Source organism: Vigna radiata, chromosome 8 (assembly GCF_000741045.1).
Source record: "Vigna radiata var. radiata cultivar VC1973A chromosome 8, Vradiata_ver6, whole genome shotgun sequence".
In the NCBI taxonomy this organism is placed as follows: Eukaryota; Viridiplantae; Streptophyta; class Magnoliopsida; order Fabales; family Fabaceae; genus Vigna; species Vigna radiata.
The window spans coordinates 29,644,795-29,659,363 of record NC_028358.1 but is presented as its reverse complement, the minus strand read 5'-3'; the positions used below and the strand labels follow the sequence as shown (position 1 = coordinate 29,659,363).

The 14,569-nt window shown below is 32.5% G+C and overlaps 1 protein-coding gene across 1 annotated transcript; it reads right to left on the bottom strand.

Moving 5' to 3' along the window:
- Nucleotides 1-1,103: 1,103 nt before the first annotated feature.
- LOC106771708 (gamma-interferon-inducible lysosomal thiol reductase) lies at nt 1,104-11,553 on the bottom strand. The gene is given in 6 exon segments (XM_014657712.2): nt 1,104-1,339; nt 1,341-1,508; nt 1,601-1,693; nt 2,322-2,459; nt 2,782-2,847; nt 11,074-11,553. Coding segments are annotated over 6 exon segments (876 nt in total). The 5' UTR covers nt 11,380-11,553; the 3' UTR covers nt 1,104-1,234.
- Nucleotides 11,554-14,569: the final 3,016 nt, after the last annotated feature.

Sequence of the window (14,569 nt, the reverse complement as noted above, 5' to 3'; positions counted from 1 at the left end):
TAGATTACAGACTATGTTAATTACATATTTGTTATGATAATATAGCTTCATAGGTCCATCATGTTTTGTCTTCAAGTCTTTCAATATAATTTTTAGCTACAATAACTCACATATTCCTTGAGACTTGGCTCAAAATTATGCTTGAGTAGTGGACTTTACTACAACATTTTTTTTACTCTTTCAAGTTATCAAGTTTTTACTAAAGAAAGTTCAATAACCAATAATCGATCTTCTACCAAAAATTAAACTTGCATAATCAGCATTAGTACAGTCGATCTTCTAACAAAATTCATCTTCCTAGTATACTTTACAAATACTGAACAATCCTAAAAGTAGCTTATAAATGGACTTCCTTTAAATGATGGATAAACTGACTTACTAAACTCTTAGTAAAAGTAATATTAAGTATAGTGTGAGATAAATAAATAAGTCTTCCTACAAGCCTTTGATATATTTCTTTATCAACAATCACACCATCCTTCTCATTTCTCAACTTTACATTTGGATCAATAGATGTGCTTGTTGGTTTGGAAGTCATTTTACCTGTTTCTAGCAACAAATCAATTATACCTCTTTCTTAGAGTAACTAACTTCAATACTTAGAAAATATTTCAATTTCTTCAGGATCTTAATTTCAAAATTTCTAATCAGATATTGATTCAATTTTTGTTGATCATGTTCATAATTACCTGTCACAATAGTATCATCCACGTATAGTGACAAAATTGTTACTCTTCCTACATAAGAATGTTGAAAACTTACATGGTTTAAAATGTTTTTTATCTACTCAATGGATACGTGCTCTAGTTAGATTTTGAAATGGATGAGATTAAAATAGGGAGGAAGAATGGTGGTGTAAAGGCTCACGAGAATGAAATAAAAAGATGGGGATGATATTTATTTATCTTCTCTCTCCTTTGTCTTTTTGTTTTATACATACGTTACAGAGATAAATTATATAAATATTGTTTAATTGTAAAGTACATGTTCCAATTTATTTAGTTTCTAATTGAGCGAGTGTACTAGCAATTTCTTATATTCTTTTCACATCTCAATCAGACATTGTTAGATGATCCACCAGATGAGAGAAGGCATCACAAAATTCAGCATTTTCAAATTGTGTATTATTAGAAAATTAAAATGAAACAAATCTGCACCTTCTAGTATCTTATTATAATAATTTACACTTCCATAGTGAACATTCAAGTTATAGATTATTCAGAAGAAGCTAAGCTTATTTCCAAAGTATAAAACTTTTAGACATCCACATGAACACAAAAAGTACATTCCCACCTAATTTTAATGGAGATTTACTGCTTAATCTCGTTGCCAAAGTGTAAGGTCAGATTTCTTGCTTCATCTGCATAGCAAACAGGTATAAAAAAATTATTGTCTTTTTCATTTGACTCATCATAAGTTCTTGCTGTAAGTGATGATGATCTACAAGCATTTGGCTTCACTTTGCCTTTGTAAGCCCTACAAATATAGGTCTCAAAATTTCTGTAATCCTGTATCCACAAGAAAAGGAAACATAGTTTAGCCACAATTCAGTACTATTCAGTTCTGTTCTGCAATCTTCAATTTGACATCACTCACAAACCTCTTGAAGTGCTTGGTTGTTCACAACCACCCATGGAACAAATCTATGGGGTGGTTTAAGCCCAGATGTTTCCTTTCCATACTTTAGGTCAATCTGCTTCGTAGTTACATAAAAGGTGTTAATATAAATTTTTTTTTTTTTTCAGAAAAACATTTCTTGTTAATATATTAAATTTATTGATTTTATTAATAATTACTAGTATAGATAAAGAATACGACAATAATTATTTTCAAAAATAACTACTGATTCAAAAACATTAAAAGAAAACAAAGTAAAAAAGAAAGTTTTTAACCTCTTTTACATTCATTTAACATAAATTACAGAGATAAAATGATTATAAAAGTATAAATTTTTGTATTTTTTTAGAAAAATGATTATTTGACACACTTAAATCTTTTACATTCATTTCAAACTATCCTTACTTACTTTTTATTTTTATTTTTTTTGAAAAAATACAAAAATTTATATTTTTATAACTATTTTATCCTTATACTATGTGTCAAATGAATGTAAAAACGTGTTATGATAACATTGCTTTTTTTTTTAAAAGAAAAAATAAAAAATAAAAAAAAAAGATAATATTAAATGATAAGATTCCTTTTTTTCAAAAAAAAATAAAAAATAAAAAAAAATAATATTAAATGAATGTAAAAAATTTACGTAGGCATATACATCGGTTATAGAACATGAACAGCAAAATAAGAAAATAAAAGGAACTAACAGTTTTCCCGTTGCCACTTGTGTAGCAATCAATAGGTGATGTGCCCAAACCAGTCATTTGGAAGCAGTTCATCCATTGCCTGTGTCTCCCTTCTAAACTCAGACGCTCCAAACACTCAACAAATCTGAAATGTTGCTTCTGCAAGCATCGTCATTCTGTGTTAAATTCATTCACTCAACGAATCTGAAATAATCTGAAATGCTGCATTATCCATGCATGAAAATGAGATGCATGAATACTTATAGGGTTAGTATGATGATTTTTATATGTTGTTAAAATCTTTTTTAGCAATTTTAAAGGTATTTGAATGAATGCAAATTTCGTTTTACGATTTTATAATTTGGATTGAATTAGAGTTAAATTGAGTTTGTTAAGAAACTAAAAGTTGAAAGCAAAGTAAAATAAAGTTTACAAAGTTAGAAAAGAAAATTAAAATTGTTATATTATATAAGAACTCTACCATGTCAGGATAGATTGTAATAGTGCAGGCCTGGATCGTGTTTAGGAAGCATTCATCCTCTCCATGCTGCAATAATTAAGAGAAAAATAAAATAAAATTGATGATGGTGAAAATAACTAATAAAACAAAATAAAATAGAAAATGGCTTTTTAACAAAATAGAAATTACATATATTTCGTATGGTATTGATGAAATATGGAGAGTTGTTATAACACAATTAAGAGTCAACGTTACCTTTTTTTCTGTAAAAAAAATTATATATATATATATATATATATATATATATATTTAATTAATCGTGAATGGTGTGAGGAGTGTTTTTTTTTTTCTTTCTCTACTGCTCTCTCCTCAAACTCTCCTCCTTTTTCTTTCAATTTCATTCTTATTTGTCATCCTTTCCAAAGTGTATCACACTAATTTTTTGCAAAATATTATGCACAAATATTTATCATAGAATATATATCTCATATTGAATATATATCTTGTTTAGATAACCTACTATAGGTTTTTACTTTGAGTGATAGTGCTTTTTAAGTTGAGGAGCTTAACTTTGATGAAATGTTATTTTGAGGCAAGAGAAAGCTGGTGATATGTGTATATATGTTCATGTTGTGGAGTAATGATATGTTAGTATGACTAATTGACTCTAAGCTTAGTTGAAATAGCCTGGAATTATAAGATGTATGCTAAATTGTGTGATTGAAATGGTGATGTGATTGTATTTTGAGTCAAATAATAATCTTATATGTAAGATTGATGAAATTATATGTTGGATTGATTTGTGTTATTTAAGGAAGCAATGAAGTCATGGGGGTGTGCATATGGTTTATAATTGATGAATTGTCTATGATGCATCATTTGGTCAATTTGGTCCATATAATGTATTTTAAACCCGTATGTAGGCTTTATGAGAAGGGATGAATGAGATTCAAGTGGTGAAGGTGATGATTTCATGATTATAAGAGGATTATAATTGAACATTTTGGTTTAGTTATGGATATATGAATGTGGTTAATTTTAAGGAGAATTGTCACATTGTCTAATGTTAGGGTATATATTGAGTCAGCGTCTAGGGAAGGAAGTCATCTTGACTCTATTGAACTTATTAACTCATAATAAAATGAAATTTAGGTAGTGATAGTTGAAGGAGGTTTCTATAGTAGGATTTAGTGTGGGAGAGCACATTTCTGGCTAGGCTATAGTTAACTAACCTTATCATGAGGGATTTTTAGACCAAGTGGAACCAAGATTGGTCATTATAGTGCTTTACAAGGTTACTACATAGGTGTATGACTTCATAAGCATTCAACTCAATTCATGTCATTTTGAAAATTGAGTCTAGATCATATTTGTGCCTATGAATTGTAATTGTATGATATATTATGGGTATTTTAAATTTTTGTATAAGTAAGTGTATGAGCACATAGCTTGTTAACATTTCACTAACTTACCCTTGTGTTTCAACTGTGGTGGTTTTATCCTTCCTACAATGATCGTTTATTATTCATGAGCAGGTGATAGTACAAAGAGTTGAATAATGAGTAATTGTAGCTTAGGTATGTAAATTTTGTATTACATAGATCCTTTTGATCTATACAGAAAAAAACTTTTCATTTTGTGCATTTTTTGGTGTGTAATCTAAAAGTTATTTTTCCTAAAAAAATGTTTCTAAATTGTATAATCCAAAAGTTAAAATTGACTTATGTATTGTTAAATTTAGAAGTAAAAACTGACTTCCAAAAATTAACGAGGATTAAAAAAATAGGTTATATATTGAGAATTCATTAGTCATTTGAGTTCCAAATTTCACAATTTGAAAGTCATTTTGTACTTCTAATACACAATCTGAAAGTCAATCTAGAAGACATTTTTGGCTTACAGATTACACAATCTGAAAGTCTTCTAGATTGTGCAATATAGAGAGGGCAAAATTTAAATTTTTTAATATGAGAGCATAGAAAGAAATTTGAAGAAGTACAAGAAGAAACTGTCAAAACAAAAGGGTGACTAGAATGCCCGAAATGATTAAGTCCAATTTGGTCATTCTTAAAATGCATTTGCACTAAGCTATTTTGTTTTACACCCCTATAGTTTCCTCTTGAACCTTCATGGGGTGTGAAAAAGATAAAACTTCTCCCTTAGTGCCACCTTTTGCTACCATCACCCCTTATTGTCAACCACTCACTTGTCATTGTTGCCCTCCTTTGTTCATGTGTTCATTTGGATTGATGAAAGAATATTTAGATTATAGCTTAACATGTATTGTGAAATTTGGAAGGTACTTTCATATTATCCAATCTGAAATTAAATATTTGCATAGGAAACAATATTTAAATTGTGTATTCCTATTGTTTATTATAAGATGAAATTATAAGATGAAGAAGAAAAAAAAATCGTAGAACAACTTCATAACAATCATAAAAGAACTACAAAACAATCACAAAAGAAAAAGAAGAATCTCACAAAAACAGAAGAAAAACAAAAAAAGAACAAAAGAAAACCCAAAAAAGAAATAAAGAAGAACCAAGGAGAAGAAGAAGAAAAAGGGTGAGGAGGAGAAGAAAAATAAGGAGGAGGAGGAGAAGAAGGAGAAGAAGAAGGAGGAATGATTTGTTATTGTCAATAATTATCATTGGATTTTTTCATCCATAGGTCAAATTTATTTACAAGTATTTTATCAAAAAAATAATCTTTAATAGGTCATTTGTAATTTTTATTTACGGATGGATTTTGCCTAACATTTTAATTTTTTTGGTAGTGTATGTTCCTAATAAAAGAGGGTGGGTTTGCTAAAAATTTCATATCAAGTATTGATAAAGTTAAATCATAAATATAAATAAATATAAATATATGTAAACCTCATATAGTAAAATCCAATTTTTAAAAGATTAAATTAAGTTTAAATGATATTATACAAGAAAATGCAATTATATAAATTTTAAAAATATAAAATACTGAAGAGTATTTTAATTAGGGGTGAAAAAGGAGTTGGGTGGGTCAGCTCACCAACTTGACCTTATTTTGATAGGACAGGCTAAAATTTTGAACCTACCAACCCGTCTTGACCCACCAGCCAAAACGAGTCAACTCGCCAGCCTGACTAATCATAATATTTCATTTGATGTTGCTGCTTACACAATACTCAAAATCACACACACATCGTCTTTCTTCTACACAGTTTTTCTGGACTTCTATAACTCTCTCTCCCTCACACACTACTCTCGCACAAACACACTTCTCTATCAAGAATCCTGATCGCATCATTCTTTCTTCATCACTACTTTTATGGACATCCATCTCTTCTAACAGTCAATTGATTTGAGAGGAAAATTAGAGTTGTTTTATCTCTTCTTAAAGCAATTTGTTTGGGGGAAAATTACATTTGCATCCCTTATTTGCTTTTCTAATCTTCTTTTCTTCTTAGAGCCATTTTATTTTGGGGATAATTAAAGTTGCATCCCTTCATTATTTTTCTCTAATTTTATGTTCATTTGATTTTGGTAAAAAATTAGGATTATGTTGGTTTTTTAATATTTGAATCACATTTTCTCATTCGATGGTTTTGAGTAGCATGTTTTGTTGTGTGCATTCACTTGGTGCACGTGAAAAGAATATGGTGGTATTCATGCAATAAATTTTAAGGTTTCCAATGCCTTTCTCAATGTTATATTTGATGGGACACAATTGATTTCAATTGAATAGACATTTTGACTCTTAAACAATTCATTTTTTATCTATTAAGCACCTCAATTTGTATTGCAGTAATAACAATTGTTTACTAGATGTTAATCGCCACAAACAAAGTTAATTCAAGAGTTGTTGAATTTTTAAGATTGTTTTATTTGTTGGTGAATCGAAATCTGTAAAGCATTTCGTTGAAAATTGACGGGCAAGTGTTAACCTACTAACTCGTCTTATGACAGAACGAGTAGCAAATATCAATATGAACTTGGCAAACCAACTCAACCCAATTCACATTTTGGGGCTAGAAATGAAGTGAGCTAAAACCAACACTAGTATAGTAAGGGGAAACAACAACGATTATTTTTGCTTATAGGTAGTGGTTCTACAACCGAGGCATATATAGGCAAGGCAAAAAGGGGTATGTTTTTTGCCTCGGTTATGAACCGAGGCAAAAGGGGGTAGGATTATGCATCGATTCTTAGGTAGCCGAAGCAGTAGTGTGTTTTTTTTTCTTCAGACTTTAGGCCTCGGTTCGTATTGAACCGAAGCGGTACGTGGGACAATATTGGTCGGAGTTACCAACGCCAGCAGTCGTTACATGCATGGCACCTCCATCCGCGCCCTCCTTCACATCACTCGTGCAACCATAGAAAAAAAAAGGAATCACATCACTCGCGCAACCATAGAAAAAAAGGAATTAGATATAAATCAAAACCCTTAATTCAAGAGACAAACCCCAAATTACAAAATTGAATCACAAGAATAGGAAAACTCCAAACACAACAACCGTCAAAGTCATCCTCTTCACTACTCAACCTGTGTGAAGCGCGAGAACCAGTAGCTCCAATTCGAGCCCTAGCCTACAGAGAAGCACAAAATCCAAACCCGAGATCAAAATAAAGACCTCAGATTTCCTAATTTCATAAACCCAATTTTATAGAACCCCAAGGTTGCAATTTTTGAATGGCAATGATGCTTTCCTTTTCTGTTCTACAACCGGACCACCATAAAAGAACCCAGAACGACGTTGTTACGATTCGCGATTTCTTCGCGAGTTCGTCCTCCTCAATTGACGCAACCACAAAGCAAATTGTGCCTCCTTGATTCAATCTTCTTCACCCAACTTTCACACAGAATCACAGAAACAATGTTTGCTTCATCATTCATCTTATTCACCAGGAACCTGAAAACACATAAACCAAACTCATAAATCGCAAATCCTTTTCATGGCGCCTACCTCCATTGACATGGACGAGTTCTTTTCTTCCTCGCAAGCACAACCATGAGCTTCAATCGCCAACTCTTTAAGTTGTCATCCATTCCACAACGGCGTAGGAGTAAGAAGGCAGAATGTTTTTCCCCTTTCCCCCATTTGTAGAACCCTAATTTTGGAACTAGGAGGAATTTGTGGAAACGAAGAAGAGTTCCTGCAAAGCCCCAAATCAAAACATTCAATCACAAGCTCTACTATCGTGAAACCGCCTGAGAACATAGACCACCACATCGCGAACGTAAGCTCGCTCTTAATCGCATCAAACAGGGCTTCTAGCATCGCAAAGACGACGGAGATGGAACCCTTGTGGAAGCAGCGCCGTTACAACCCTCACTATGTCGCGTTGTCGCCATTCTTTCGTTATCCTTACCATGTGATAAGGACATATTTTACCATGATTTCAGTATTGAATTGAGAGAAAATGTCAACTCTTTCTTAACTTTACACCTTTTTTATGCCTCAATTTGTTAAGTTTGTAAGTAGCTACACCTTAAGTTGAATTAATTTAAATTTCATCACTAATCTCCACTTTTTGGTTGTTAGATCACATACATGAAGCTTGTTGGCCGATTCGAGGTATGGAAGAATCACAAAGTTTGAATGAATGTAAAAGAGAAAATTTTGAGAAAAGATAATTGCTGCAGTTGGGGTATAGCTGAGGTGCAGTTGAGCCTCATTCTTCTCTGGAGTGTTGTAGCTGGGGTGCAGCTGAGCGCCCTGCTCTCTGGAAGGCTGCAGTTGGGGCGCAGCTGGGGTACAGCTGAGCGCCCAGCTTTCTGGAAGGTTGCAGCTGGGGTGCAGCTGGGGTACAGCTGAGCGCCCAGCTCTCTGGAAGTCTGCAGCTGGGGTACAACTGAGCGGTGGCAATGCTGATGTGGAAAAATTAGGCCTTTTTAGACGTAAAACGCGAGGGGCTTTGGATCTTTTGCTGCCCAAACACGATTTCTCTCATTTGGAGCTCTTGGAAGCGAGCTAGGAGTTGTGGGAACAGTCCTTCTTCATCCTTGGGTCTTCTTTCTTCTTCCATTTCCACCATTGTTGTAAGCTTGAGTTCTCCATTCATGGAGAGTTAGTTTCATTATTGTTGGGGGATTGATGTAACCACTAAACTCTTATGTAAAGCATNTTGTTTTGAATGAATATATACCTCTTTCATTGATTGTTAGTGTTTAATTCCTTCTCTTAATGCTTGTTGTGAAGTTGCTACCCATGACATGATTTTAGGGTTTACTTGATATTGGGAAATGTTGGGTAAATCTTGACTTGGGTTAAACACCTAAACACCTAAAGGAAATAGTATCTAGGGATAGAACTAGGACCTTTGGTTGTCTTAAAATCTCATTTCTTAATGTGGAAATAATCATTAGGTTTTCCAAGGGATTGGAGTCTAATGAGGAAGTCTAGGCTCTTTCTACCAAGGGATTGGGGTTTGAGTAAACTAATAGATTGATATTGACATATTAATGAAGAGGAAGTGATTTTCTATGCATAAGAGTGAAGTAGGTGAAATCATACCCCCAACAATACCATTCCATATCATTTCTCATCTTACTATTTCCAAGTGTTTAAGTGTCAAAGATCACTTTTATTATTTATGTTTCATATTTACTTTAATTGCACCAAAACCCAATTTATGGAAGCATTGTTTAGTCTAGGTTAGTTAGAAATTATACGATTGTCTAGTGCAACGAGTCTCTTGGGAAACGATATTCGGTCTTACCGGTTTTATTACTTGAAACGATTTGGTACACTTGCCAAAGTCTCAACACCATGCCCTTGTTGTGCCCTCGCCACACCCTAGTCGCGTCGTCGTTCTTTCTACGCCATCATAGTGCCATCGATGATACTCCCAGGTTATCTACGAGAAAGGAAGAAGAAAGAAGCTTGAAGTACTGAGAAAGGGGGAAGAAGATAGATGCCCCTAGCAACCCTCTTGTGCGAGATAAAGAAAGGGGGGAAAAAGATAAACTGTGTTGTTTGAGAACATAACGAGACTTTGGGAAATTAAACTTTGAACATTGAAATTATGCAAGCTTTTATGTCTTCGGGTCCTCTCTCAACAGAGACACTAAGTCTCTTCTAGACAAGACATCAGATAAAAGGTAAGTGAGCTTTGCAAGTTATTATGTCTCGATAGCTCTTATAATCAAGACAATAAACCCTTTCTATTTCGGTTTCTAAAGAACCAAGATATATAACTTTGCTATTATTACAAAAATGCGAAGGCATTTTTATATGCTTCAGTTTTTATAAAATCGAAACATATATGACACTTTAAAATCCAGTTTTTTTACTATGCAATCACACAAACCTATTTTATTACTCTAATTTTAATAATTTAAAAATAGATATAAAAAGATGACAGAGACAAAAAGCCCCCAAATAAGGCTATTTCCCATTAGACCTAACTCATTTTTTACCTTATCCTTAAAGGTTGATAATTGTGGTGGGTTGTTGAAGAATTGAATTCGGGCAAGGAATCAATTGGGCAAATTTAGGGGCAAGAATTTATTAGGGTGACAGTGCCTTTAAATTAGGTTTTACGGATCCCAGATATTGACCCATAACTCTTACAACTTTCTTTCAATATCATAACTTATACTTCTAGTTTCAGATTTGTTCTGGAACCACTTTGTACATAATCATGCAAAGAGTTCAAATGAGAAGTTCATAGTAAAATGACAAGTAAAAATCAATATAAAAAAAAAGATAAATAAAAAATGCCTGTTCAAACATCACAATGTATCAATTAATTAAAATTCATAAAGATTAAATTCTCACAATGAATTAATATTCAAATCTATATTTTTTAAAAATATCAACATTTAGAATCTGACTTTATGAATGTAGGATTCATTTTAGAGCATAACTAAAGTATGTTTACACAAACTTATCCCAAATAAATTTTAAGAGAAAAATAAATAAATTTTTCTATAAATTAAAATTAATTTATGTATAAATGAAAAAAATTAAAATAAACTTGACATATTAACTTCTATATACATCAAAAAGGTATCCTAAAAATTCTAATAAAGAAAAATTTATCCAAACTCATTTAAAATTAAGAATAAAATTTGATTCCAACTCTCACTACTTATATAATATTGTCATTCATAAAAATTAGACCTTCTTCTCACTCACAATCCTCCTAATAAAAGTTTGCATTAATGATAACTATAAATTATCAGAAGAGAGAAAAAAAACTAAATTTTAATTAAAAATAACAACAACACATATTAAAAATTAAGTCTAGATTTTCCCATTAAAATAATTAGGTTAATGATTGAAAAAAATTCAACAATATATAAAAAAAAAAAAGGTAGAAGAAATGTAACCTGGCAAATGACAGAACCATCAGGTGCAATCCAAGCATTGCCCCAAGGGAGCAATCTGAGGTTGACAATGGAGATAAGATCCGTTTGGAAGAGCCTCACAAGACGGTTCACAATGAAATCAGCACAATAGGGGCATAAACTCTCATAGTAGAGTGACAAAGTTACCTTTTGATTTGGGGCAGAAGAAGAAGAAGATGAAAAAGAAGGTGGCACCAATAGCAAGAGCAGAAGAAAAAGAGAAAGGAGGAGGAAGCAACAGAAGAAGAATGAGCGAGGAAAAGAATGAACAGAAGGATGCATTTTCATCTGTTGTGTTTCTTAAGAATCAAAGGGTTTAGTTTAGTACTTGTTGTGTTGTCTTTGTGTTCTTTTATTGTGCTGTGTTTGTGTTTTTTGTTGTGTTGTGTGATTCATAGGTTGTGGAAGAAAGGTATCCTGCAAAGTGTGCCAATGCATGTCACTTTTCATCTGTAAATTTATTATCACACAATTCTCATCTTATTTTCCAATTTGGAAAATGTTCTTTTTACCTGCATACCACTTACAATCTATTTATTTTTTAGTCAGTAAAAAAAAGTTAACTTTTGTATTTATAAGAAAAATTGAAAGGTAAAATAATAAATATAAAGTGTGTATAAAAAATTGTTAGGTTTCAAAAAAGTACCTTTCCAACTTTATGTTTAAATTAAAATATTCCTTAAAAATTATTAAACTTGATTTTTAGTCTCTTGAGAAAAAAGTATTTTTAACTTATATACAGTATTTTTAATCTTCAAAATAGTTTGATAAAAGAAAAGTATTTTCTGTCTTCAAAATAGTTTATAAAAAAAAATCTTATATTCAAAATAGTTTAGGTAAAAAACAGTGTTTTTTATCTTCAAAATAGTTTGGATAAAGTTTTATAGAATAAAGAAAGGTAACTTATAATATTTGAGATATCAGAAAAAAAATACGTTTTAAAATTAGGAAGACTAAAAAATACCGAAAACTATAAGTTAGAAAAACAAAAAATTTATTTATTGCCTGATTCCAAGTTTTATTCTTATAGTTTCCTTAACGAGTGTAATTTTATTCTTTAAGCGAATTTAATAGCATATTTAGTTTTATAAGTTTTCAAAATTACGTAAATCAGTATATTATACCAATTACTTGTTGGATACTATGGTATAGAGTTTTGGTAGTCAACTCTCAAGTTATTTACATAGAGTTACTTCCTCCATTATCACATGTTGTTCTACCTTCTTATTCTCATTTTGTCCTACAGTTAAAATTTGTTTCGTTTTATTAACATCCGTTTGGTTTTTAACGGATCTTGACATCCATCAACGTAAATTATGATTCATTGTTGGTTCAATGCATTTCCCATATCTGTTTTACCTTTCAACAATTTTAATAAATTCTAAACAAATTACATAATTATAATTAATATAAAAAACAAACTCAAAATGTAAAGATATATACTACAAATAAAAATTTATAAAAAAAATAAAATTAATTAACTAAAACAAAAAAAAATAAAAAATAAAAAGAAGTCAAACACCTAAACATATATGCGAGATACGTTTGGTCTTCAAGAGCTCTTGATATCCGTCGACGGATTTCGAGATCCATTAAAGGCCCACGGATCTCGCATATTCGTTCAGGCCTTTTGTAGTCTTTTTTTTCTTCCTTTGTACATAGAAAACGTAGCACCAGCCAACTTCTCAGAGATCAAACGTCAAACTCCGCAACACCTACCATTTAACTTTTACTTAAAGCGTGTTTTTGCGCTCTACTGTCAAAAGATACAAACCCTAGCAATAACACATCCATAAATAAAGCAAAAGCAAAGTCCAACCCCACGTCGCTAGCGCTCAGTGCCCCCAACTTAGGGCAATCAGGCGGTGGTGTGAGAGGAGTGGCGCTCAAGGCTCCTCAGAGGGCACCTAGGCAGTCTGTGACACAAGGAGACTGGTGTTCACCGCCCCAAGAAGGGCGCCTAGGCATTGGTGTGAGCTTCAGACGCTGAGGGCCCTAGAAAAGGGCAATCAGGCGTCCATGCGAACTTCTAGCGCTGAAGGCCCCAGAAAAGGGCAATCAGGTGTCCTGCTACCTTTTGTAGCCTTCTCTTCTGGTGTTTTTTCAGTCCTTTTTGGGTTCCAACTCCTTAGTACTTTAACTCCTTTTTCAAATCATTCCAATATCCTACAAAATCAAGGAAATTAATGATAAAATCATCAAGTTTAACCTCAACTCTCTTTATTCACGAAACAAACTCAAAACAAGGAATCAAACAAGTTTCTAAGTCAAAAAGGATTAATTTAGTATCAAACTTGAATCACAGATAACGGTAAATTCAATCGTTGTCACTTGACCCAACTCCTTAATTACCACATTCCTTTATTTAACGAAATTAATTTGATTTTATTTTTGGTCAAATTCCATCCATACCCTCTATCCATCTCCTTATCTTTCTATCTATCTATCTATCTATCTTAAATGTTAGTGATTGTACCATAGCAGCAGAGATTGGCCTAGTCTCCATGACCCAGATCCAAAAAATGTTAGGCGGTCATTGACAGGAGGAGCCCCAAGAATGTTAATGTTAAAGAGGTTCAACAACTTATAGGAATGTTAAGGGATACCCTTGTCTACGTGATCAACAATGAGTAAAAATTGATCTACTTCATCAGTAGATACCTTCAGGATGCCAAATCTAGATATTAGATGGTGGAAAAACTTGTTCTCTTCCTCGTCACTATAGTGGAATGACTACGGTCTTATTTCCAAAGCCACCTTATTGTGGGTAAAACCAATTACCCAATTTAGAAGATTCTATAGAAATCAAATCTAACAGGAAGAATGTCATCGTGGGCTGTGTAGTTATCAGAATTTTTAATCCAGTCTGAATTAAGAGGTCCTATAAAAGCACAATGTTTGGGGAATTTCACCAATGATTTATAGGGTGACCGTTTACTTAATGACAAGTGGTGGAACTTGTACGTAGACAACTCCTCCATTCCAAAGGTAGCAAAAGCCAATAAAGTCTTTGAAGGCCCAAATGACATCCTAATTGAGAAATCATTGCATTTCAACTTTAAGACATCAAACAACTAGGCTGAGTATGAAGCCATCATACGTCCTAATTGAGATATTGTTGCATTTCAACTTTAAGACATCAAACAACTAGGCTGAGTATGAAGCCATCATAGCTAGCCTCAGAGGTAGGAGCTAGTTGAATCATATGTCAAACAAACTCCCGACTTACAATTGGTCATCTCAAAGGTGATTACCAAGTCAAAGATGCCCTCCTATTGTAGTACTACCACTTTGTGAGAAACCTAATAAGTACCTTTACTAAGGTCAAACTTGAACACATATCCAAGCTAGCCAAGAGTAAAAGAAGTGGAGGTACAAGTCTTTGTTGCAACAAGTATTGTCATCATCATCCACTGACATAATGGACAAGTGTATGCATGTTGACACTAAGGAAGCAACATGAATGACACTATGGCCA